The 26,994-nt window shown below is 29.7% G+C and overlaps 1 protein-coding gene across 1 annotated transcript; it reads right to left on the bottom strand.

The window, feature by feature from the left end:
• Nucleotides 1–7,045: 7,045 nt before the first annotated feature.
• On the bottom strand, nt 7,046–12,663 carry LOC123903288 (cytokinin riboside 5'-monophosphate phosphoribohydrolase LOG7-like). Its single transcript, XM_045953238.1, has 7 exons — nt 12,462–12,663; nt 11,420–11,517; nt 10,157–10,187; nt 9,821–9,920; nt 9,281–9,351; nt 7,691–7,834; nt 7,046–7,447 (listed from the first exon to the last, which is right to left on the bottom strand). The coding sequence occupies exons 1-7, from the start codon at nt 12,567–12,569 to the stop codon at nt 7,358–7,360; spliced, it is 642 nt and encodes a 213-aa protein (XP_045809194.1). The 5' UTR covers nt 12,570–12,663; the 3' UTR covers nt 7,046–7,357.
• Nucleotides 12,664–26,994: the final 14,331 nt, after the last annotated feature.

The following is a 26,994-nucleotide window of genomic DNA, read 5'->3' as shown; positions in this document are numbered from 1 at the left end:
CTGAAACCATTTACCTTGTAGAATGGTTGCACATAGTTGTATTCTGAAACCATTTTACTGGTAGAATGGTTTCAGTGAGTAATTATTTAATTGTGTTTGCTTCTGAAACCATTTATCTGGTAGAATGGTTTCAGAGAGTTGTAAACTGAAACCATTTTGCTGGTAAAATGGTTTCAGTAAGTTGATTATTAGTTATTTGATGAGATTAAGGTAGTGAAAAATTGAGTTTTTTGTTTCTGTGTCCAAATCAAACGAACCAAGTCTCTATTTGAAGAGAAAAAAAAATTATGAATTTTGGTATAAAAAATAAAAAATAAAAAATTAATTTACGACGAAATAATCGAGTTTAAAGTAGTGAAAAATTGTGTTTTTTTTTCGGTGTCCAAATCAAACAAACCAAGTCTCTATTTGTAGAGAAAAAAAAATTATGAATTTTGGTATAAAAATTAAAAAATAAAAAATTAATTTACGACGAAATAATCGAGTTTAAAGTATAAAATGGAAAAAAATAGGCGAGCCACCAGGAAGTGACACGTGTCCCATGCAATGCAAAAAAAATTCTCACTCCCCCCGCGCGTGTGTTGCACGCGCCTGTTTTTTGTGGCTTACAGCTTGCCACGTGTCCTGGGGGTGGGAAAAGAAATGGGGGTGCGTGTGAAATAGAGGAAAATTACAGAAGTGCCCCTTTTGCTTTATTGTTTCAAAAATTAAAAAAATGGATATTTTTGTCCAACTCAAAAGGTGCACCTTGCTAATTTAGACCCAACTGGGTCTAAATTAGCAGCCCCCACATATATATATATATATATATATATATATATGTTTAGTAACAAAATTGATTCAATAAAAAAGTAATTATAAATAATAACATACTCTGAAGCCATTCCAAAATTGTTGATATCCACGTTCATCTGCTCTGACCTCCGTCCAATTTAGATATGGAGCTTGAAATTTGGATTTCAATGCATTGTTGATGGCCTTCAATGCATTGTTGAAATTTCGTTTTTGATTGATATCATACGTCGCAACACCGTTCCACAATCTCTTCAAATCATCAATCAAAGGTTGTAAATAGATATCAATACCAACAGTTGGACTAGATGGGTCCGCTATTACAGCGGCTAAAAACATGTAAGGTTTTGACATGCACATGTCAGGAGGAAGATTGTACGGGGTAACCAGAACAGGCCAACATGAATATGGAGTGGCTGATACTTGAGTATATGGTGTAAATCCATCTGAGCATAACCCAAGTCGGACATTCCGTGGCTCCGAAGCAAATTCGGGATAAACTTGATCAAAATGCTTCCAAGCCATTCCATCAGAAGGATGTCGCAACTCACTTGACATTTTTCTCCTTTCATAGTTTTCACGATTCCATGTCATTTTACTGCAGTTTGCATCGATGCATACAACCTTTGTAACCTTGGTATTATGGGTAAATAGAACATCGCCTTTCTTGGGATTGGCTTCCTTCTGACTGACCGTGAATTTCTTGTTACACGATATCTTGGTTCTTGACAAAATTTACATTCAAGTAATGCACCGTCAGCTACACCAAATTCGTTGTTATAGTACAACATACACCCGTTAACACAACAGTCAATTCTCTTCGCTCCAAGTCCTAACTTTGCAACCAATTGTCTTGCTTCATAATAATTTTTTGGCAAATCAAGAGGGTGGTCTATTGTTATATACAACATCAGTTTCGTTATCAAGTCCATGGTGTATTCTGAAACAAGACATTCAGACTTGATACCCAAAAGTCTAATACACACCGTTAACTTTGAGTCTCGAGAGCCTTCACACAACGGTGTATTTGTCTCTTTCAAAAGATAAAAAAATAGCTGGGCTTCCTCATTTGGTCGCTCGACGTTAACATCAGCGTCATATTCATCATCAGCAGGGTCGTCGACGTCATTTGGCACATAAATCGTCGTATTAAACCCAAGGGCATTAGTTATCATATTGTCCATCTCATTTAACGGATCATAATGCTGATGATAATATTCGGGAACAACAACGGGCTGAAAAACACTGCTTGAAGCACGATTTTGATTCACGGGAACACTCGTGGAACATCCCTCGCCATGACTTGACCAAACCCAATAATTAGGTTGGAATCCCTTTTTATATAAATGAGACCTAATTTCATCTTCGCTACGTATTCTTGTACATCGACAAAGTACACACGGACATCTAATTCTCCCTTCACGTATCACAATGTCATTATATTTTACTGTATTGATAAACATTTCGACCACTATTTTAAATTCCTCTTTAACTCGTCCTCTCTTTCCAGGATTATGTCTATCGTACATCCAATTACGATTGGTAAAATCCATATCTGCGTAGTTTAATTAATATATAATTAGATCAATGTATTAAATGTACTTTATTTTTCAAAAGTATTTTGGACATATATATGTCTACTCAACAATAACATATTACATATTTACCGTTGTGTTGTTTATTATTTCAAAGAATACTAACTTTTTATTTTTATTTTTTGACGCAAATATAAACTTTTAACATTTTATTTTTAATGTTTATGGTTTATTAAATCTAAAAAATACTAAGTTTTTTAGTTGACAAAACTACCGACTTTTAACATATTATCTTTTTTTAAATGTAATATTTTTCTTTTATGGATTATTATTTCACAAAATACTATTTTTTTGAAAAAATAAATAAATTCTTTTTTTTAAAAAAATATTTGCTGTTTTCGAAATTTTCAAATTTAAATATACTTTTTTTATTTTTTTTTACAAAAACAATAATTTTTATACATAGTAATAATAAAATGTTAGTAACAAATTACCAAGTACTAATTAATAACTATTACTAACTGTTAAGATTTTTTTTTTAAAAAAGAATTTTTTAAAAATTTCGGTTTTAAAAAAAAGAATATAAATATACTGTTTTTTTAAAAGAAAAAAAAAACTTTTTTAAATTTTTTTTTTACTATTTTCGAAATAATCAAATTTAAATATATTTGTTTTATTTTTTTTTACAAAAACAATAATTTTTATACATAGTGATAAGAAAATGTTAGTAACAAATTACAAAATACTAATTAATAACTATTACTAAGTATACGGTAAAAAAAAACTATCACTAAGTATTATAAATTAAAATTACGTTACTTACTTGGGTGCCGAGTAGATTCTTAATTGGCGCGCTCCTAGCCCACGAACTCCGCTCCTAACCCACAACCTTCGACGACCACGAGAATAAGACTTGCTAATAAAAATGGTAAACAACAAATATTAGAACATATACATTTAAATAACAAAGCAAAAATTTTAACTTTGTAAAAGTAAAACACAACACTTACCACTTTTTGGATGAAGATATGAAAGTTGAAAGTATGAAATTTAAGAGAGAAGTTAGAGAAAATTTAGAGAGAGAATAGAAATGTAAAAATGAAGTGAAGTAGAATGGATTTGTTGAAGAGTTATAAATAGGAGAAGTGAATTAATGTTATGTTTCCAACGGTCAAATTTGAATTTTCGAATAATTCAAGCATTACTGACGGCCCCAGACCGCCATAAATATCCAATGGCCTTCCATTACTGACGGTCTGAAGCCGTCGTAAAGTATGACACATTTTCCGTCCTTCAAGACGCATTACTGACGGCCCCTGACCGCCACAAATTTCCAACGGTCCTTGCATTACTGACGGCCTGCATCCGTCGTAAATGCTGACACATTTTCCGTCCTTCAAGACGCATTACCGACGGCCCTTGACCGCCACAAATGCTCATTTTGACCGTTTTGAATTTTTACGTCCTCCAAGATGCATTACTGGCGGCCCTTATACATTATTGACGGCTGGGAGCCTCCAATAACTCACAAATACATTACTGAGGGCCTTTAGCCCTCAATAAGTTTGGTCAAGAATAACATGTTTTCTTGTAGTGTTCCAAAAGCTATAAATTGTTTAAAAAAAGAGTTTGAGATGAAAGAATTGAGAAAGACAAAGTTATGTCTAGAATTACAAATTGAGCATTTGAATGATTGAATGTTTTTGCATCAAGACGCATATATTGCAAAAGTGTTAAAATGTTTCTATATGTACAAATTTCATTCATTGTCTACTCTAGTGATTGTTCGATCACTAGATATAGAGAAAAATCCTTTCAAACCTCAAAAAGATGATGAAGAAATATTTGGTCCTGAAGTACTTTATCTAAGTGCAATTGGAGCACTAATGTACCTTGTTAATTATACACGTCTTGATATTTCATTTTGTTGTCAATCTATTAGCAAGATATAGTTCTTCACCTACACGAAGACATTGGAACAGAGCTAAGCATATACTTTGTTACCTTAGAGGTACAATGGATATGAGTTTGTTTTATTCAGATGTGCTGAAATTAGAATTAACAAGTCATGCAAATGCAAGTTATTTGTTAGATCTTCATAATGGTAGATCACAAACAGGTGTCATTTCATGGAGATATGTAAAACAAACCATAACAACAACATCATCAAATCATGCTGAACTCTTAGCATTACATGAGGAGAGTCGAGAATGTGTTTGGTTGAGATCTATAGTTCAACACATGTGGTTTACCGGCCGGAAGAATTAATGCAACAATAATTTATGAAGATAATATTGCATGCATTGCTCATTGAATAAAGAGGGCTACCACACAGGAGATCGAACAAAACATATTTCTCCTAAATTCTTTTTAACTCGTGATCTTCAGAAGAATGGTGATATAAAAATTTAGCAAATTCGTTCGTGTGATAATTTACTAGACCTTTTCGCAAATGCACTCCTAAGTAGAACTTTTGAACAATTGATAAAAAACATTGGTCTTCGACTCTTAGAGATGGTTTATGGTTGAGGGGGAGAAAAAAGTATACTACCTCCGTCCCTAATTATAAGACACTGTTTGACAAAAATGTATTATTCATTTATCTTGTTTTGACCGTATTTTTTTAATAATATAGGAGTATAAATGTAAATATTAGTATATAAGATCTTGTTCAATTTATTTTGATTAGTATTTTTAAAATATTAATTTTTTATAATTTTTACTAATAAACAATTAAAGATATTAGCCATCAATATTGTGCATTGGCGTACGTGAAGTAGTCAAACAGAATCTTATAATTAGGGACGAATGTAGTATTATGTAAAAGGATATTGTATTCATTCAATAATGAATATATTTGGTCTTAATGAATCTAAAAAATTGAGTATTTTTTATAAAAAAGATCGGAGGGGTAACATTTATAATTTTATTACAAATTAAATGTTAATTAATATAACTTAACATGTTAACAAAAAAAAGATCAATTAAATTAAAATATCATGTCTCCAATTTTAAAAGAATCGTACGATAATATGGACCAAACATTTTTTTTTTGAAAGCATGCATCAAACATCTAGTTATAAATAAATAAATTAGCCTGCAAAATATATTTGTTTTAAAATTAATTATACATTTATACTCTTCAATTTCCGCTCACATTGACAAAATCCACTAGGAGCAGTAAAATTTGACAACTGCCAATGAAGATTTTGATCAGGGCAGGATATGGTGCAGTGCAGGCTCGATCGAGTTGACATCTCAAAGAATAGCTTTTTGATTGCAAGCAGGCAGGAGGAGCCAATCACATTAGTTGCCTGCCTCACGGAGCAGAAGAAGGACTAAAATCATGGATTTGGCTTGCCGATCACGTGTCTTAAAACTTAAAACAACCGTCTGCATAATTGAGTTTGATTTTTCTCTTTTTTTTTTTTTCAATTAGTTTTTTTTTTATTTTCCCAATAAATAATAGGAAAAAACTTAGGTCAAGTATAATACATTTTTTTGTCATATTCTCTACTTAAAATTTGACATATCAACAATTTTTTACCATACATGAGTGTGTATGAATCGAATGTATGTACCTTGAGAGTGGGTGCATATGCATATATGTAGGCATGAGAATGCACGAAGATGTGCATTAGTGAAAATGAGGATAGTACATCACATGCAAGGGCTCATTTATCCACTAAGGGTGGTGTAGCATAAGGAGTGACGAGCATTTAATTGGATATGAACTATGAAGTACGAACTTCGTCACGGACACTGCGACACAAACAAGGACATCGAGACACTGTTAATGTAAAAAATATAGGACATTGATATTGCTATATATTTATAAAAGATATAAATTAAAAATTAAAATATATACGTGTAAATCTAAGTTAAGAAAGTTATTTCTTAAAAAAAATTAAATCAAGATATGATAGTATTTTACCTTTATTATCTATCTACTATCGAAAAAACTAAAAATACTGATTAAAATGTAATGTCTTCAATCCATCATTGATCAATATTGTTGTTTCAATACATCTTTAACTCTTGTAAATATGTTTGATATGTGCCTAAGGAGAATATAAGCAAAGAAAAATATATTTTTTTTTTGGAAAAATTATCCGACACGTGTTGTACAAATATCTTACATGTGTCGGACATCGATCAAAGAAATGTCGAAGTAAATAAAAAATTATGTTTTTGGACACCAGTCTGAACTATCTCACACGTGTCGGTCATCGCGACACGCCTAATCATAGAGGTGTACATGTTTCATAGTATATGGATGAGTCACATTCGACCTTAATTGTAAATCTAAGTTAAGCAAGTTAAAATATACGTGACATTGCTATATATTTATTACGATTTTTTTGTTATTGATAGACGAAATGACAAAGTCGTTAAAAATTCACACACACAAAGTGGAGAAATAAGGGTTCGAACTCCGATCATAACATCCGACATTAGCAATTTCGACATTTCTATCAGTTGAGCTAGAATTTATTGACCTATTCTCATCTATTTAATTCGAATTTTTCCCGTAAAAGTTGTAAAAACTAAATCAATCCACTTTTTTTTTATTAGTTACGATTTTTTTCCTTCCAACAGGCAATTCTACGTGTTGCACCAAAATATCTTAATAAATAAATAATCAAAGGAAGATAAAAATCGAAACAAATAATGTTGATATTTTTCCAAATAATAGTGTATATATTAAGCTAGGAAGGGAGGAATAATTCACATTTAATTGCAAAAGCAATAATATAACATAACTTGGTGATTGAATTTTTCTTCTTGATAATTTGCAACTACCCTAATTTAGTGTATACTAGGGGCATCAACATTAATTTGAAAAACAAAAAGATAGTGTATCAACTATCTACGATTCCTATGCCCATATATATGACTATTTTATGTACCCAAAATACATTCAAAATAGACCCCAAAAAAAAGACAAGGACCCAAAAAAACTAATTTTCCATCAATTAATTCATGCATGCCCACTAGTAGTGTTATATATATATATAAATAGATCATAGTCACATGGCAACTTCTGATTCGGGCACGTAATTTAGTCTTTCTTCCCACACCAACTTGGATACAACTTCATCTTGTTCATGTACATGTTCCTGCTTCACAAAACATTAAATGTTCATCATCATAATGACCCACTTGTTTTAGCAATATGTAATATTAATTAATTAACTAATACTACTAGTACTATCATCATCATTATTATTAGTATCTTTTAAAGCAAGAAAGAAAGTTAGTTGTTAATTAATTTAATAAAATTATTAAAGTGATAATGAAGAAGGAAAGAGCTAGTTATAAGATAGAGGAAGGAATGAATGAAATTGAAATTGAACACTCACCTCTAATTCCCTAACCAATTCTTTGGCTGTGGATGCTGACACGATAATGCGACGTGCCTTTGGTGAAATAAAGCCTTCATCAACGGCCTTGTCAATGAAAGACAACAATGAATTGTAAAATCCATCCACATTCAATAGGCCCACCTACACCATAAATAAAATATAAAAAATATTAACAATCAATCACTAATGTCACAATTATAAAAAAAAAAAAAAATTACATAACTTTTTATATATAATAATATCACAATTATAAAAACTATGTCTACATAAATATAACTCGGTTGATAAGAACATTCCATATATTATACAGAAATTATGTTCGAATTATGATACTCGCACTAATTTATCTTATAAAATGAAATTCTTGACAAAAAAAAAAAATAATTACATACATTTGATACCATCACATTGTCTATGACTATGATCGTGTGATTAAAATCGGAAAATTTAAATTTAAATTCGTCTAATCTTTATCTAACATCTACCTATAAACGTTGCTAACAGAAGAATATCCAAATCCTTATTTCTTGTGGTCTTCCATTGACCGGTTAATTTATTTGTTGTGTTGTTGCTTAATTAATTTCTTTAAATTATTTTATTGTGACATATCTTTCTCCCATTCAAATGGAGAATCATCATAATGTAATGTGACAACGATAAACTAAACAAAATCTTAATTGAAGTACTATCTTCTCATGTGAATTTAAATTAATTAAATCTCAATATTTCGGTTCAATTATATACGAAGCTTCCTTCCTAGTGTTATGTATGTATCATGCTGAAAATTAAAACATCAATAATTAATTAATTATTTAAGAAAATTAACCACAAAATAAAAAAGGCACTTGTAAGCAACATGTCATCCTACGTAAAACAATGATATTTAAACATGGAAACAACGAATAAAATACGTATATTATGCATCATAGATAGGAGGCAAAGTTGGTTAAGGCAAGTGCTGTCTAAATAATTAAAAAGACAAACATTAATTAAATGGAATATGACTTGTTCATACTATTTTATAAAGTAACATAAATTCGATTCCAGAGAGTTCACAAGAGGCAAGTTAAGCTTGTTAATTTTTGTTTTGATTATAAAAAGATAAATAGTTAAGTAAGATACTTTATTCATTCCCACCTTTCAGGCATGTCTCTAGTTAATTACTTACTTTAAAAAAAATAGTGTGTCTATTATAAACTTGGGTCAACTTAATTAGTTTGTAACTAATTGATGTCATTAGGATCTCACTTAACTACTAAAATATAACTAGAAGGAAAAACGGCCTCATGTAATTTGACCAAAAAAAAGAGACAATTTAAACTTAAAATTACTATTTCTTCCGTCTCGCAATAAGTGCCGCAATAGATGATAATGCATAACTTTAATTATTAAAATTATAAAAAGCTGGTATATTTTAAAAATATTTACCGAAATAATTCTAACATTATTTTACATACTGATATTTATTTTTATTTATTATAAAAATATATGGTAAAATAAGCTACAAAAATAGTGTCATGGTGAAATTGAGTATTATTTTTTCTAAGAAAAAAATTGTTAAAATAAAAAATGAAAATGAGTTCTAACCGGTTTGCTGTGGATTCCAAGTTGAGCCCATGTAATAATTTCCAGCAATTCTTCAAGGGTTCCATATCCACCTGATGTTCCAAAATAATAAGACATTTTAGTATTAACCTTCATATCTAAACAAATTATGAATCCCACTTCACATGAGAATATCCCACTTCACATGATAATGCCCTTTCTTTTAGGGAATTCTATATGGACCTCAAAAAATTAAAAGGAATACTATTTTAAGAAAACATTGATGTATGATATAAAAAATAGGGTGTATCTAATATAGATGTTCAAAATGGTTCAAAGATAAACCTTTAGAACTTTTAATAAAAAATAAAAAATGAATTTAATAATTAAAATGGATGACAAAAATAATATTTTATTATAATTTACTAAAATTAGAAATCACTTTTAAAAATTCAAGGGTCCACTTTTGAATATTTTTGAGGTCCAAACCAAATTTATTTTTTCTGTCTCTAATTTCTATTGTTATTTAAAAAATAAAAAATAAAAAATAGTGTTTTACTATAGTGTGGCTAGATTTCATACCAGGAAGGGCAATGAAGGCATCAGCTTGCCTAGCCATCTCAGCTTTCCTTTGGTGCATATCAGATACAGCTCTTACTTCCCCAATAGGGTCACCAGTTATCTACATTAATTTCCATCATATAATTAATAATTTATATAATTTATAATTAACACATATCATAAGCCATTTGAAATTATTTAGCACTGACAATTGATACTAATTAATCTTCATAAAATTAATAATGCATGTCTTTAATGTACATCATAAAAGACAAGCCAATAGCAACTAGCAAGAGACACATTATATTTGATAATAAAAAGCAAGAGACACATTAACACAATGATTTAATTTTTTACCTCTCTTGGCATGAGACTTCTTGGGATAACACTGCATAAACAAAGTCCATAATATACATCATTAGTCAAACATTACAAAAGATAACAATATTTTTTTAATAGATAATGATTGTGATTTCACAAAAAATTAAATTAATGGATAAAAAATAAGTTTAATTTAAACAAAAAAACAAATGTTAGACAAGATACATGAAAGAGAAGAGTTACTATAAATATGTCTATCTATTTTTCAAAGTACATGCAAGTGTTTTTCTCTACTGTAACCAAAAAAAAGTACATGTAAGTGAAAAGCAAAAGCCAAAAATTAACATTGGCTCCAATTCCTGCGCAAGAACTTTCTACTGTCCCTTTCTGTAAAAAAAAATTAGCCAAAAGGTATTCACCTTTTATCCAATTGTCCTCAAAAAGCTTCTAACCATAAGTAAAGGTTACGCATAATTACTTTTAATTTCATCCCTTTTTTAAAAACTTAACAATGTAACAAAAGGCCAAATTAACTACATTAGACAGTACTATTTGTCATAAGTAAAGAATTTCCACCAGAGTTTATTTGTGATTAATTTTCGTCGAAGAATGTGTTAGGCAATTAAGATGGATTTTCTCCTTCAAATCAAATTTTTTTCTATACGTAGAAGTCAGAAATCAAACCTCACCTATTTAACAAATCTATAATGTACATATTCTATTACGCTCCAAAATATAATGCTCCCTTTCATCCTACATTAGAAGCTTCTATTGATGGGGTTAATTAAATTGAAAATTGTCCCACACACTTCCAATATTTTATGATCCATCCCCCATAATGTCTTACATTGAAATGATTAATTTCATAGGGAACAGGCATGGGACAATAGGTAACATATAGAAAGATTTTACCCACTACATAGCATTCAATGAGATGATTAACTTTGTTCTTCCAATAGACAGTGACACACATAGATATAGACAAAAACCGTAAGGATGAGTAGCTCAATTGGTTAATTTAGTTGAACTAAATGTTCCAAGTTCAAGTCTTAACAAAAAGAAAAACCACCGTAACATTATAATAATATAGTAACGACTAATAATTTATAGTTGAAAAACATATATTAGCCAAAAACAAAGAAGCTATATTTTTTAACTTAATTTTTTTTTATGTGTGTATAAATTATAGTAGAAGATAAAATTATTAACATAGATAAAAATAATGAACATCAACATCAATATCAAAATAAGATAAAAAAAAATAATGGGTTAAGGAGAGAGAAGGAAGTAAGTAATTACCCAAGAACATGGCGCCCACCATCATGAACTGCCTGAGAAACAAGACCCATCAGACCTACGCTACCACCTCCATACACCAAATCAATCCTTCTCTCAACCTTCACACAAACCAATTCACACGTGTCACTATCATAATCATGACATAAAAACCAAAAACAATATTAATTAAAATTAAAATAAAAAATGTCGCCGTGAGCATAGTTCATGCTCCGTTGGCAGAGACATTGCATACTCAGTTCTCGAACCCAGATAGCCACTAGGTTACATAAAAAAAATAAAAAGTAAAAACAAAAAATTACTTTTTATATTGATATAAAAGTAGATTGATTGATTTAGTGTAGTAGTCAATGGAAAATAAAATTAAAATTTTGGGATTAATATTGCAAAATAGGTAGCCCTTCCTTGGCTATAGGGAAAAATCATGGAAGATTGTGGGAAATGGTAAAAGCCTAAGAGCACGCTCCTTATAGTGTAATGATACAAAGCTTTGCACGTTCATTTTCCTAGAAAAGTGCACAAAGCATTTCTTGATTTTTTATTAATTTTCAACAAATTATAAAAAAAATTAAAAATGGTATGAATATTAAAAATAAATGTATAGATTATACTACTGGTATAAGAAAAAAAATTAGATCATGCAAGAAGTCTGATCAACTGTCTGTGACAGACAGATTCCAGCTAGCAATTTCTCTCTTTCATGACAAACACAACAATCTTCTCATTCTTCAACAATCTTAACCTAGATTTGAGACTTTATAGAATTTTATTTCAAGAAAAATTAAATAAATAAGAAATACAACAAAAAGGGCCTAACAAGAAGGAAAGGCAAAAAAAATATATATATAAAAAAATGATCAAAAATAGAGAGAATGCAGCATTTGACCACACACACAAAAAAAAAGTGTGAAAAAGAAATTTTTGAAAGAAAAAAATTATTGATGAAAGTGTTAGTGTTGTATAACTCACAAAAATAACAAGTTCAAGAAAGAAAAAAAAAAGAAGACAATAATTAAGAAGAAAAAATTGAGTCATATATATATACCAGCTCTTTTCCTAGTTCAACAGCAGCTTCTTGGTAAGTAGGTTTATTTCCTGAACTGCTACCACAGTAAACACAAATCCTCTTGAACTTTGATTTGGTTTCTTCCATGATCTTCAAGAGAAAGAGATTGAAAATGAGAGAGATGGAATAGATTGAAAGAGTGTTGAGACTGTTTGTTTTATTGCAAAAGGTGTTTGTGTGTGTATTTATAGCCTTGTAAGTTTAGACTCATGACTCTCTTTTGCAAATTATACCTTTTTTAAACGAGAAAAATACTTTTTTTCTTTATTTGTCTTTTTCTCAAAAGAAATCGGCCTGTGTAATTCTTTTTTTAGCATAAATAAATTGCCACACCTTTTTAAATTCTTTTTAAATGTTTTTTTTAAAAGAACTTGTTATGAGTTTCGTATACTCCCTCCAGTCCTAAATATAAGTGAGATGGATCTAATATATTTAGATGTTATTATGAATCAGATACATTAAATTTTTAATGAATTTAAAAAATAATTTTTTTTTATATTTAGGACCAAATAGAGTATTTACTCATAAATAGTCTCTACCCTCTACGGTATATACTATAGAAATTAGATACTCTATTGTATCATCCTTTCAATCACCTCTTCTATTCTTCATCCAAAAGTTGATAATTTATAAGAAAAAAAATTAATTAAAAGAAATACTTTTGAAGAGAGGGAAAAAAACTATGAATGGATAGCAAAGATTATTGTAGCACATGAGTCACAGAGATTTTTTTTTCAACGCTAAATATATTATTAACAAAAAATCAGGTCTCTGTACAAAATAAATGGAGACCGATAAAAGAGATTATAAAAATAAATGTGTCGTATATAAGCGGGATAGCAATGAAAATATCAAAACAAACATCACCTAAAAGAGATTCACTTCTAATATCATTCTTAGAAAGACACTCTTCAGTTTTCAGACCACCATATAATACATCAACCCGACCTAGAGAGTCGTACTAGACACTAACTCCTTATCTCGAATCAAAAGTGATCAGACCATCAAAATTCAAAAAATATTGTAGCTCTGTGAGGCAAAGTTGATGGGACAACGGTAGAATGAGAACTAGGTAGATAGGTGTCAGCTCGCAGACCACCTCCAAACAGTCAACACCGACGCTGAAGAGGTCACCAGATACACAAGAAACCCGCAAATTTCAACAGATTTGGACACCAACAGAGACTCAAAAAGAATCCTACAAATCTCAACTATGCACACGCGGCATCAACCATACACTGGCGGTGCTAGATCCAAACGCCACCACATAAGCAGCTCACCACATACGAATTTTGTTTTAATTTGTAATAAACTTTAAAGGATAAAAATGAATTTAATATTTAATTATAAGGTTAAAATTGGAAGAAAAAATGATAGGCTATAAGTCCATAAATTACTTGAAATAACGTCTGAAAAATAAGCTATAAGTTCTTCTTAAAAAAACTATTACCAAACAGATCTTTTAACTTATAAGTTATAAGACATAAACTATTGTTATATTTGAAGTTAAATCTTCTCTAGACCTTTTAGTCCAAATACTGTGTAGTTTTTCTGCTTACTGGTTTGCGGGGGTTTCTAACCGCCGCTAGTTAGACGACCCGCAATTCTGTAACAGCTTTTCGGTCCCTCTTTTTGGAAGTGTACATTCTTATTTAGAGGGTTGTTAATCTTTTTTAAATTGTTCTGAATTTTTTTCTCTATTATTAATAAGTCAAATATCCTTTCTCATTTACTTTTTGAAGGTTACCTTCAAATGTTTTGTTGTTTAATAATTTATAGATGTTTTAAAATGTACAATTTATTTTGTCAAAGTATTCGAATAATTTTTTTTTTGAGAAAAAAATACTCAAATTTTTATTGAAAATAAAGTTTTAGTGTATAAAAATTCATGTTTGATCAATCGTTTGTTAAAGAATTTTAATTTTTCTGTTAGAGAGATTTCATATAATATTATAAATATAAATACAAGACGTATCAAGTTTACACATTGACATAAAATATATTATAAAAATTTAATTATTAAAATTGGTAATGGGCCATCTTTGGACTATTTTGAGATATTCATATTAGACACACTCTCAATATGATATGCTATTTTTTTAATAATTTTTTTTCAGGATATTCGATTTATATGTATAGCAGCCCTCCTCAATTTTTTGGGCTAACTCCGCCACTGTGAATATTGTATAGTACAAAATTAGAAAATTATTTTCTTCTTCACATACAATTGAGTTATCTTCCTGGATTACATCACCGGTGTTTAATTATTTCTTGCTAGTTCTGTCACCTCGGATATGATTCATATTCGGGAAGGACCTGTTGAATCATGGGGGATTTGCGCTTATGAGGCGGATAAATCCTTAAGGACTGTGCGATCAGCACGCCTCAGGTATTATTTCATAGTTTACTATTCTCCCTATTTGAGACTCGGTGGTTGCTTACTTCGCGGTAGTGCCGACAACGATATACAACAATCATAGATTAGTTCTATAATATCTATTTTATTTTATTATCATTCATATTTGTTTAATTACATAAATTAATATGTTGTTTATTATTATGAATATTGTGATTAGGTCCAATTTTTACAACAGAAACACATCTAATTCCTTCTTGTAATGATGATTTCTTTCACTCATGTTAATGTAATTTCTTATTTGAACATGTTTGGCAAAATCTTTATGATTGATCCTTAGGGGATTCTAATTACTTTTGATTTGAACAATGTGATTGTCATTTGATATGACGAATGAATTACGAAGTTAGTTTCTATTGATTATTACTTATGCTTAATGCTTTATATGATTTGGTCAATTGTATGATGATTTCAATTATTTGTTTTACTATGAAAATGTGAATGAATCATCGATCTAGGAATAATTGATCAATTGACTTTCACTTAAGACATTTTGGATTGTTAATTGAGATTTAAAGGATTAAAGTTTATATTCCTCAATTGATCATCGATCATCCTAAGAAATTAGGGATTAATGATCAAGGGAGAGGATTATGTTACCAAGACATTGGGCATAATCAATCATGTTAAATCTAATCATGAAACTAATTTGAGTAATTTGTTATCATACATGAAATTATCAAGAGAAATAGTAATTACATGAAACTACTTGACGGCAATTTAGTACACTTGCTAAATTTCTATCAGGTCTCATAGAAATCACAAAAAAAAAAAATGTCCTCATATTAATATGAGTATAAATGTAGGTTTCGAAGAAATTATCAAAATATAGACAACCTTATTCATATATGAGTAAAAACATAAGTTTCATATAAATAGTAAAAATAATCTTAATTTAATGTATTAGTATCTTGTTTTAAATTTTAATATTGAAATGAAATGTCATAAATAATATTGAAATAAAATGTTATAAATATACAATTATGCCCTTAGATTTAGTTTTTTGAGAAAAAATTGAAGAAATAAAGAAGGGTAGAAAGGGTATTACATTAGTATCTTCCTTTAATATGTTTACATGATGTACATACGAGGCTTTTTTTCTTTTATAATAGATGTATAAAAGCATCTTGGTTTTCTTTCTTTTCTTTATTTTTCTTTTCCTTTTTTTATTTTTTATTTTATTTTTATGATTGGTGTACTCATTCCGTTCCAAGATAAGTGTCGCTGTTTGATTGTATACTATTCATAAAATCTAATTTGATTTTTTTTGTCTAGTAGCTTATTGGTATAGGTGGGAATAGACTAGGCCGAGCTAGACTTTGTCAAGCCTAAGTCTGGCCTGTCAAAAAATCGAATACCTGAGTCTGGCCTGTGGCTTATCATATGCTTAATTTTTAGGCCTGAGTCTGACCTTTTGAAAGCTTGATGTGATCTGTTAGCCTGTTTAAAAGTCTATTTCAAATGAACTCGTTTAAATATGCCGATCTAGTAGGTTTCAAAGACTTTTTTAATGGCCTGCGGCCTAGCCTTTTTAGCTAAATAGACTTATAAAAAAGTCTTGGCCTGCTCTATTTAAAGAAATAGGTTGGTCTGACCTATTCTCACCTCTACTTATTGGCTAGAAATCTCACCCTTAAAGGTGAATAAGTGGAGTGTCTGAGATTCGAACCTCGACTCCTGCATAATACATGTGATGTCTCTGCCAACCGAGTTAAACTCATGAAGACTTTGATCATTCTTTTTTACTAATATAGGGAGTATATAGATAAATATTAGAATATAAGATCTTGTTAGATTTGTCTCAATGAATACTTTCGAAATATCAACTTTTCATAATTAAATATACTAATGATTAAATTTATGTATCGGCAAATGTATAATAGCCAAATACAATACTTATTTTGAGACGAAGGAGTATTATCTATCTCTTTTGCACTCTTTTTTTTTTTAATCATCTCTTTTGCTTTCTTCAAACATATTAAATTTTGCAAATTTGCATATAATTAGAGTTGTCAAAATGGTCTATTTAATTTAACCTCAAACGAAATAGTTTTAGCGGATTTTAATTTTATTGAGTCGGATTAAAATTTTGACTCAACTCAACTCATTTTTCGCCTTAACCACAACCAAAACCAAAGTGAATATAACACAACAAAAAATACTAACCTTTGAACAATAAACAATATGTGTGCTAATGAATGGTATGTGATACTGCATAACAAGTACGGAAAGATTTTTTTTAGCACAACATGACGAAAACTTTGAAGGCTCTTTGGTTGAATAATGTTCCGTCGAAAGTTAATACTTTTGGTTTGAGAGATGATTGCTTGATAAACTAGCAACTAGAGAGGCTTTATTCAACAAAGGTGAGGTGATGTGGTGGTGGGGTTGGCGCGTGTGGTGATGGGTGGTTTTCTAGGATACTTGATTCTCTGACCGCTTTCCAAATCTGTTGAGATTTGTAGGATTCTTTTTGAGTCTCTTTTGGTGTTCAAATCTGTTGAGATTTGCAGGTTTCTTGTGTTTCTGGTTGACCTCTTCCGTTACTGCGTTCAATGTTTTGAGGTGGTCTGCGAGCTGAGACTTATCTGCCGATTGCTGCCGCGTGCGTGTTGGCTCTGTCGCGTCTAGAATGTAGGGTGTCTTCGAGCTGAGAATTGTCTGCCTAGGTTATCATTCTACCGTTGTCTCATCAGCTTTTAGCCTGAATGAACTATTTTTTGGATTCTGATGGGTCGATTACTTTTGATTCGAGATCGGGAGTTAGTGTCGATCTAGTGACAACTTTGTGGTTGGGTTGGTGTCTTTGGTGGCCTGAAAGCTGAGGGGTGCCTTTCTGATTTTGGGATTAGGAGGTGAACCTTTATTAGGTGGATTTTGTTTTGGTGTTTATTTTGGCATTCCGCATACGGCGCCCTGTTATGTAGTTACTTTTTTACCGATATCTGTTCGTCTTGTGCAGAGACCTGATTAATAATATATTTGCTGTTAAAAAAAAAAAAGCATCATTACAAACATCCATGAGAGATGTTGTGTGTTTTATTTCAAGAAGGTAAAAGATTTTCAACACATTTTTTTCAATTGTAGCGTGAGAGTTCAAGTATGTAGCGACATCTTCAATTGGATGGGGACAAAGCTAATACCCACCTTATGTTATTCCACATCATTTTAATGCATTCAGAGAATTAATAAAAGGAAACAAGAGCTTTCAACACGTTATCTGATTGGCGACGAAATGAAGTATTTGACGTATGCGTAATAACATTTTAATTAGAGGAAATTTTATGAATGTTTATGTTTTAGTGAATCGAATTATTTATATTGCATGGTTTTAGTTTATAGGTCGTTTTAGTAGCAATATTGATGTAGCTTTTCCTCACTGGTGTAACAATCCCTTAGTTTTCTCTAGTAGTATATAAGGGGATTGTCTTTAAATTGTAAGGGTTGAGTACTTGTATACTTTTTGTTGTGAATTCGATTAAATCACACCAATACCTTGATGTGTGTGGAGCAAATGGATTAAAGCAATCAACAAGCGAGAATGACAATAATAACAATAACAAAAGATAAACCGCGAAAACTGTAAAGAACACGAGATATTGTCATTCTCGCTTGTTGATTGCTTTAATCCATTTGCTCCACACACATCAAGGTATTGGTGTGATTTAATCGAATTCACAACAATTGGCGCCCACCGTGGGGCCAGGATCAAAGGATTAAGGTATCATGGGTTCTAAGTGGGAAATTGAGAAGTTCACCGGACGTAACGACTTCGGGTTGTGGAAGGTGAAGGTTAGGGCAATTTTATTAACTCAACAAAAGTGCGATGAAGCTTATGAGGAAGGCTATGAGAGTGCGGGAGCACTCATAGTCACAAGCTAGGAACCATAGATGATTGTTCGGCCTGGAGAGGCGGTGGAATAATACTCGGTAACGGCCTGGAGAGGCGGTGGAATAATACTCGGGATTACATTTGAAACAACTTTATTACTGTGAGAATGCGGATGTGCTAGTGTGGTGATGTTGGGTAATCATTCTATCACCTTGGAAACACTTTCATTGAAATCTCTTGGTCACAGGAAGAGATTTGGGAAAAGGGTAGAAATAGGATAACTCTATTTTCTTGTAACTCTTTTGAGAATCTCATTGTAATCAAGGAACAAAGTTTGATAGTGGAACGGAGAGCTGCTCTCTCCCCCAGAGTAGGTCACATTGACTGAACTGGGTAAACAATTTATTGTGTCTTTTTCTTTCTCGCCGTTTATCATTATTTGTGATTATTATTGTCGTTCACTTATTTTGATTGCTTAATCGTATTTGCTCCATACATCAAGATTATTATTGGTGTGATTTAATCGAATTCACAACACTTTTTATAATTCAAATTTTGTTTATCGAAAAAAAAAAGTGCGCTAATGAAAATTGAAGCTCTCGATAAAACTTCCTTTTATTAATATTAAAAAGTCTAATTGCACTTTTTATCCCATATTTTATAAAACTTACAAAAATAGTATTCTTATTTTAAATTTGAACTTTTTGGTCCCTTTATTTTCACATTTGTTGCAATTTTGGTTCCACCCCATGTTTTTTCTCTAAAAATGGTGATTTTTTGAGTCATAAAAAATGATGTACTAGTATTATCTTCAACATTGAATCTAAAGCTGAAATATCACATTTGAGACCAAACTTCACTTTTTTTTTGTCAAAAGTTGCTACTTTTAGGGCAAAAACAAGGCTTAGACCAAAATTGCAACAAAAGTGAAAATAAATGGACCAAAAAATTCGATTTTAAATAGAGGAACTATTTTTGTTAATTTGATAAAATAGATGAACCAAAAGTGCAATTGTGCCTGTTTTTTAATATTTATGTAAAATATTTAAACCACACTTATTTGAAAATGGGTGGAGTGTCATATTAGACGTATGTAAGCAAATATGAAAATGATAATAATTAAATTGTTATGAATAATATGTAATGAATGTCCATTATTGTGTAGGTTTTCTTGTCCCCTAATTGTGTCCTATAAATAGGACCCCTTTGTTACAATGTAATACACACCTTGAATAGAACAATACAATAGTCTATTCTCTCTTCTCTTTCTCTCCTTCATCTCTTCTTCTCTATTCTTGTTATTCTCTAGGAATAGTTCATAACACGTTATCAGCACGATAGTCTCTCCCCTTTCAAGAAAGGTATAGCAACAAAGGGAAGTGACAATTTTATTTTATGTATAATTTTTTTTATTCTATTCTTTCAGATAATTTTCTGTCTTCTTGTTTTTTTATATTGATTCACAAACCTTCGATCCAGAAGTATCGTGGTGAAATTTTTGAAATATGAATCCTGAAGATTCATAGTGTGATAAAATTTTAAAATATGAATCCTGAAGATTCATATTATGATGAAATTTTAAAATATGAATCCTGAAGATTCATGGTGTGATAAATTTTAAAATATGAATCCTGAAGATTCATAGTATGATGAAATTTTAAAATATGAATCCTGAAGATTCATAGATATAAGTAAAATGAACATCAATCCCTGAAGGATTGGATAAATAACTGATTGAATATATATTTGATCCGTTATACAGTTCTTAAACAATTTTAAAATCAATTTGTATTACCCACGAATTCCTGAAGAATTCATTACGGATACATCTTTGAAGGATTGTACAATTAGATATATTATAATATAACGAAGAATATGGATTATTCTTATGAGGATTGCATAAAGGATTATTCTTACATTATAACAATATTATATAGTTCCTGAAGAACTTAAAAGAAAAATCAAATTATTTCCTAAGAATTCGAGAAGAATTCAATATACATATCCATGGGATAGCTTTATCGATTTTTATAAAAATTTTGCAATCTACAAATTTCATTGGATTTATTTATTTATTGTTATATTGTACAAAACATAAAAAAATTAAAAAAAAAAAATGCATATCATACGCAAATTTTGCATGTATCATATTGAAAAGTATAAACAAATTATTTTTCATACTTTACCTATTCTATGCATATGCCATTTTTTTTTTTTCAATAACTTACTAATTAATATACGTTACATTATAATTATTATTATAGGTTACATTATAATTATTATTAATTTCATTATGTTACTATTTAATTTGCATTATAAAATTTTATGTTACATTATATTAATATTAATAAAGATAATTGGAATTTTTTATTTGACTGTGTTTATTATGTTTATCTAATTATCTGCTTAATTTTATTTGATGATAGTATCAATGAGAAATGAATGAAAAATCATTCTCAGAAGTTAATGAAGTCCGACCCACTGATGTTATTCCATTCACATAAGTGAATGTAGCAACACACGATTATCATGGACAAAATTGTGGTTATGGTCGTGGTAATAGTCATGGCCCCGGAAAAAAGTGGGAAAATTAGCAAAACTATTGAAAATATATGTGACATTAGCTAGTTCCCGAAGAACAAGAAAAGAAAAAGGGAAAACCTTAATATTGAAGCATCTTTGAATGATTGCTCAAAGAATAAAATTTTCTTGAAGAAATTATGAAGATTATTGTGATCATTATATGAAGATCACTTGTGATATAGTTCTTGAAAAGCTAAAGCTTTAATATTAGCGCATCTTTGATGGATTGCTCAAAGAATGTGCATTTTCTTAACCAATATTATGAATATTATTGGTATAATTTTTGAAGAACAAATAATTTAACCATTCATGAAAGATTGTAAAATTGTGAATTTCTCTAGCCATTATGAATAGAGATTTATTGTTGAGTTCCTGAAGAACTAATTTTTTTTTTACAACATGATTAAAGTCCACATGATCTATTTGATCTTAGTATAAATTGGACCAAAATTAAAAGAACGATTATGTATGTCTCTTGAATATGTTCCTGAAGTAGCAAACTTATGAAAATAATTTCAAAAATATTTGGTTAATCATATTTTAGATTGGTAAAATTTCAATAATTATCAATTGAAATGTGAAAGTTTTTACATGATAATTCGACTTTATTTCTCGATGCACAACTTAGTAAGATCTCTATCTATCTATTTTATATTTTACTATGAGGTAGACGATTATTATTCCCTATGAAATATATGCCTAAGAAAAAAGTTACATTTAACTTTTTATACATTAAACTTTGAATTTGTTTTATGGTGATTATGTTTTCTTAAGCTTTGAATACAGTTATTTTCTTAATTACTTATAATTATAATTCGGTTACAGTTTGTAAATATAAACTGGTTTTTAATTATTCTGTTACTTATTTAAATCAATTTATTGATTTTAAATTATTAGATAAAATAAAAAAATAAAAAAATTAACTGTTACTGTTTTATAATTATGTTGAAATCCACATAAACATAATTGTTAGCATGAAAATATTCATTGATATTACTATTTATGAAAAATTAAATTTTATATATTTTTTTTGGAAGGAATTAACTTTTATATTTAGTAGTACAAAAATTATTGAAGGTTCCAGAAGAGCCAATGCATTGTTATATCGAGAAATAAAGTTACGCTTTGCCAATATATTGTATATTTTTAAGTCTTAAAGATTTTTTTTATGTTTGAAGGATATTCGCATAAATGAATATCCTATTGAAACAAGAAATGGATGAGATCTTGTATCTCTATACATTACGAGACATATTATCAACATTTGCCTCTAGTTTGGGGTATATTTATATATATTTGTGCAATTGAAGCACATGTTCTTGTAAACCAGAAGTTTACAAATCATAATAAGTTTGTAATTGGCAAGATCAGTTGGGTCATCTCTGATCTATTATGATGCGAAAAGTTTCTATGGATATGTATTGAATGGCCAGAAGTTCATTCAATCTAATATTATTTTTTTTTGTGTATTACTAGCTCGCAAAGAAAATTGATAAATTAAGAAAACGAGCGTCTCTTATTTTTTAGAATATATATAAGGTGATATTTGTAAATCAATACACCGATCATGTGGACCGATTAGATTTCTAAAATTTGAATTGATGCATCAACCAAATGGTCACATGTATGTTTGTTATAAACTCACAACCAGAAGTTTGTGAGATTATTTTTAAGAGATCATTTTATATATATTATTCTAGAAAGTATTTGATAAATATCATATGTTAATTGAAATTTATACCAAACATCTTATGAAATATGTTCATACAAACAAAAAAATAATGGACCTGAAGATCCATTCTAAGTTATAGTTTGGAACATTCAAACATGTATGTTGAGATATTGAATAGCATCATGCCAACAAATTATTATATACATAAGCTCTCCCCTAATTTATTTGAATTTTAGTTTATAAACATATTTTCCCATATAAACATTTTTGGATGTGTTGGGTACGTTTCAATTGCTCCAATATAATGCATTTAAATGGGTAGTAAAAGAATATTGGGAAAATAATTTTTATATGAATCTCCAAAGTGAGCCAATAATTGGAGATTTTTTTTACAGCTTTATGGGCTGATTATCAATTGGTGAATTAGTTTTCCCAATATTAGGGGGAGATAATAAGCAGCTAAAAATATGAACTAGAAGTTCAATTGAAATGTTTTGAAATAAATTAATAATTGTTATTTTGATCATCTTAGAAATCAATATGAACCAGAAGTTCAAAAGATAACTCATTTGCAAAGTTTATGAAATCAATCAACAGCTGCTAATGCTCCAATAAAAATGAATGTCCCTGTTGGACAATCTAATATTGCAAATGATTCCTAACCACGCGTGAAGCATGGTAAGCAAATCGGTTCCAAAGATAAAAATCCTCAAATAAGAAAATGAGCTAAAAACAAAGATGACCCGAGTGAGGATATGAAAATAGTATTTGACATAATTAATTTTCCAGTTCCAGAAGAACTTATCAGGTACCTGTAATTTACGAAAATATAGAGATCTCGACAAACTATGTCATGAATGGAATACGATGGAACCGAGATGAAGTCAACGTTGACAATATTTTTGCACATAATAAAGCGCTATATATGTGATAAATGACAATGAGGATCATAAATCAAAGTCTATTAAGGATTATAGACAATGAAATGATTGACTAAATAAGATAGACGCAATTGATACAAAATTAAACTAGCTTTGCAAAGCGAAATGTTTTTGGACCAGTAGTCCATTTCATCTGCAGATGGAGATAAATCGATATGAATAAGTTTTCAAAAGAAAAATAATAAAAACAAAATGTTTAGAGTTTGAATTGTTTATCAAGTATATTGATAAATGTTAATCATTGATTTTCAAGAAGCATATTCACCTGAAGTGAATTCAAAAAATTAATTAAGTTGAGTAGCATCTGAAATACTCAATTCATGTGAAATATGTGTTTTAACGTATTTTACTGGCTCACTTGATAATGATGATCCCTGAAGGATTTAGTTATATTTGACAATAAATTATTTATATCCGAGGCTTATATTAATGATAAAATATCATCTAGACTCCCGAAGAGCTTATGAGATATTCTCATTTAAATTTATAATTTAAATAAGATTATATAGCAAAAGTATTAAAACAGTTTGACATTGACAAATCTAATTTGTTGTATACTAAAAATGGTTGCAATGTCATTTGATGTGTCATGCCTCAAGAAAATGATGAACAATTTGAATTGGTCCTGAAGTACCATATCTTAATTCAATTAAGCTCACTAATATATTTGCTATAATTTCGCAGTATTTTATTTTTGCCTATTCATCCAACCCAAATATTGAAGTAAAGCAAAACATAGAATTATTTATACTTTAAAGAAACAACAATATCATCCAATCATGTGAAGATTTTAGCACTACATCAAGCAAGCTGAGAAGATGTTTTTATTGAGGATTGTAATTCAACACATACAAGAAATTCGTTGTTTTATTACAAAATGATGGTTCCTGCAACAACTCAACATGAAGATAATATCAGACGCAGTGCTAATTTAGAGAAGAGTATAATAAAGAAGATATGACAGAATTTTCTACAGAGTCAACTTTTAGTAAAACTTTGGAGCAGCTAGTACAGAAGATTATTTGATTTTTCATCTCATGTATAATAATTGTCTTTATGAGGGGGAGATATAAATATGTTCTGCACTCTTTTTCCCTTCACCGTGGTTTTGTCCCACTGGGTTTTCCTGGTAAGGTTTTTAATGAGGCAGTTCACACACAAATGATGATGTACTATTTTTCCTTCACTAGAGTTTTTTTTTTTTAGAGAAAGAATATCCTTCATGGACATTCAAGGGGGAGTGTTATGAATAATATGTAATGAATGTCCATTATTGTGTAGGTTTTCTTGTCCCCTAATTGTGTCCTATAAATAGGACCCCTTTGTTACAATGTAATACACACCTTGAATAGAACAATACAATAGTCTATTCTCTCTTCTCTTTCTCTCCTTCATCTCTTCTTCTCTATTCTTGTTATTCTCTAGGAATAGTTCATAACATAAATGAATATTTGACATTACTTTTTTTTTTAATATTTTAATAAGTAATTTTTTCTGTGTGTTAATATGCGACCGAGTAATTTTCATGTCATCTATTCAGCATTCCCTCGTGTTTGTCATCTAACATAAGATAACTTATAAAAAATTAATTAATAAAAAGAAAAAATACAAATTAACGGCTGAGATCATAACATAAAAAACATGAGAGAATGGGCTAAAGATGATCCCACATCCGGTAATCACACAAAAAATTGTTCTTCCAAAGAATTAAACATTGAAGTTCATTAATCGTTTGAGTTCAATTCATTGTCTTGGTTATATTGTAATCGGTATGTTTTAATTAATTAATTACCAGAATAATACTACCTCTAGTCTTTATTTTTATATATATATATATATATATAGGGTATTGCTACAAGACACCCATGAAGGTGTTTGTTAGCATCAAACACCCATATTAAAAGACAAAAAAACTCAAAGTAAAAGTAAAATTCCTTTTTTAATTTGCCGCTACTTGATATTTTTGCGGGAAAAAATGGTTGTCTTTAGACCAGTTTCATCCGTCCGATTAATCTGATTTACCAAATTTTGCCACGTGTGCTTCTCATTATTTCATTCCCTTATTAAATTTTATAAAATAAATCAAAACTGCTTAAAAAAAAAGGAGAATGTTAACATGTGCATATGACACATATTAAGGAAGCAAAAATAGAAATCATGTTTTAGAATTTGTGCATTTTAACTTTTAAAGTATTAAATGTTTTGTATAATTAAATGTTAAATTTTTATATTAAGATACTTTATCATGTGCCCTATATGCACATGTTAACACGACCCAAATCAAAACAACCCACAAACCAGAAAAATTCCTTTCTTTTCCTTTCATCTCATCGCCGCTAGATCTCAAACAATATAAAATAAAAATAGATAATTTGGTGCGGTTTTTTGGTTTGCAGCTGTGATGGGGGTTTGGACTTTTGCTGGTTTTTCCTCTGTTTTCTGCAATTCTGTTTTGTTGTGTTTTCTTTATTGGCCTTTGTTGTTTTGTAGTTTTGGTTGATAGTTTTTTGGGCTAGTTTTTGTAGCTCTCTTGTATTAACTTTTATCCACCTCCCTTGGCTTGACTTATGCCATGGCTTAAGGTTTGTTAATAAAATTTGATGTAAAAAAAAATGATTGAGTAAAAAAATTGAGAGATTTTCGTATAGGTAGGAAAATTAGTTTTTTTTTTGTCTTTTACTATGGGTGTTTTATGCTAAAATACACTTATCCCCTTTTACTTTGGGTTTTTTAATCTTTTAGTATGAGTGTTTGATGCTAACAAACATCTTCATGGGTGTCTTGTAGCAATACCTATATATATATAAATTAGATTGATTGAAAGATGAATGTATCAAGCTTATATAATGGATCAAATATATCATTCATTGAGTGAATCTAAAAAAACAATTTTTTTTTGAAAAAATAAGAACTAGATAAAGATTAAATTAATTCTAGTGTAAATTAATAATTTTTTGGTTTAAATGCAGTTTTACCCCTCCTATTTTGACGAAAATACCAGTAGTAGGTCTATAAGATAATTAATTTGGACAGACTTTCACTAAAACGATAATTAATCTCTCTCTGTA

This window comes from Trifolium pratense, linkage group LG1, assembly GCF_020283565.1.
Source record: "Trifolium pratense cultivar HEN17-A07 linkage group LG1, ARS_RC_1.1, whole genome shotgun sequence".
In the NCBI taxonomy this organism is placed as follows: domain Eukaryota; kingdom Viridiplantae; phylum Streptophyta; class Magnoliopsida; order Fabales; family Fabaceae; genus Trifolium; species Trifolium pratense.
Note: the sequence above shows the minus strand (reverse complement) of the source record. Positions and strands in the feature narration are given on the sequence as shown.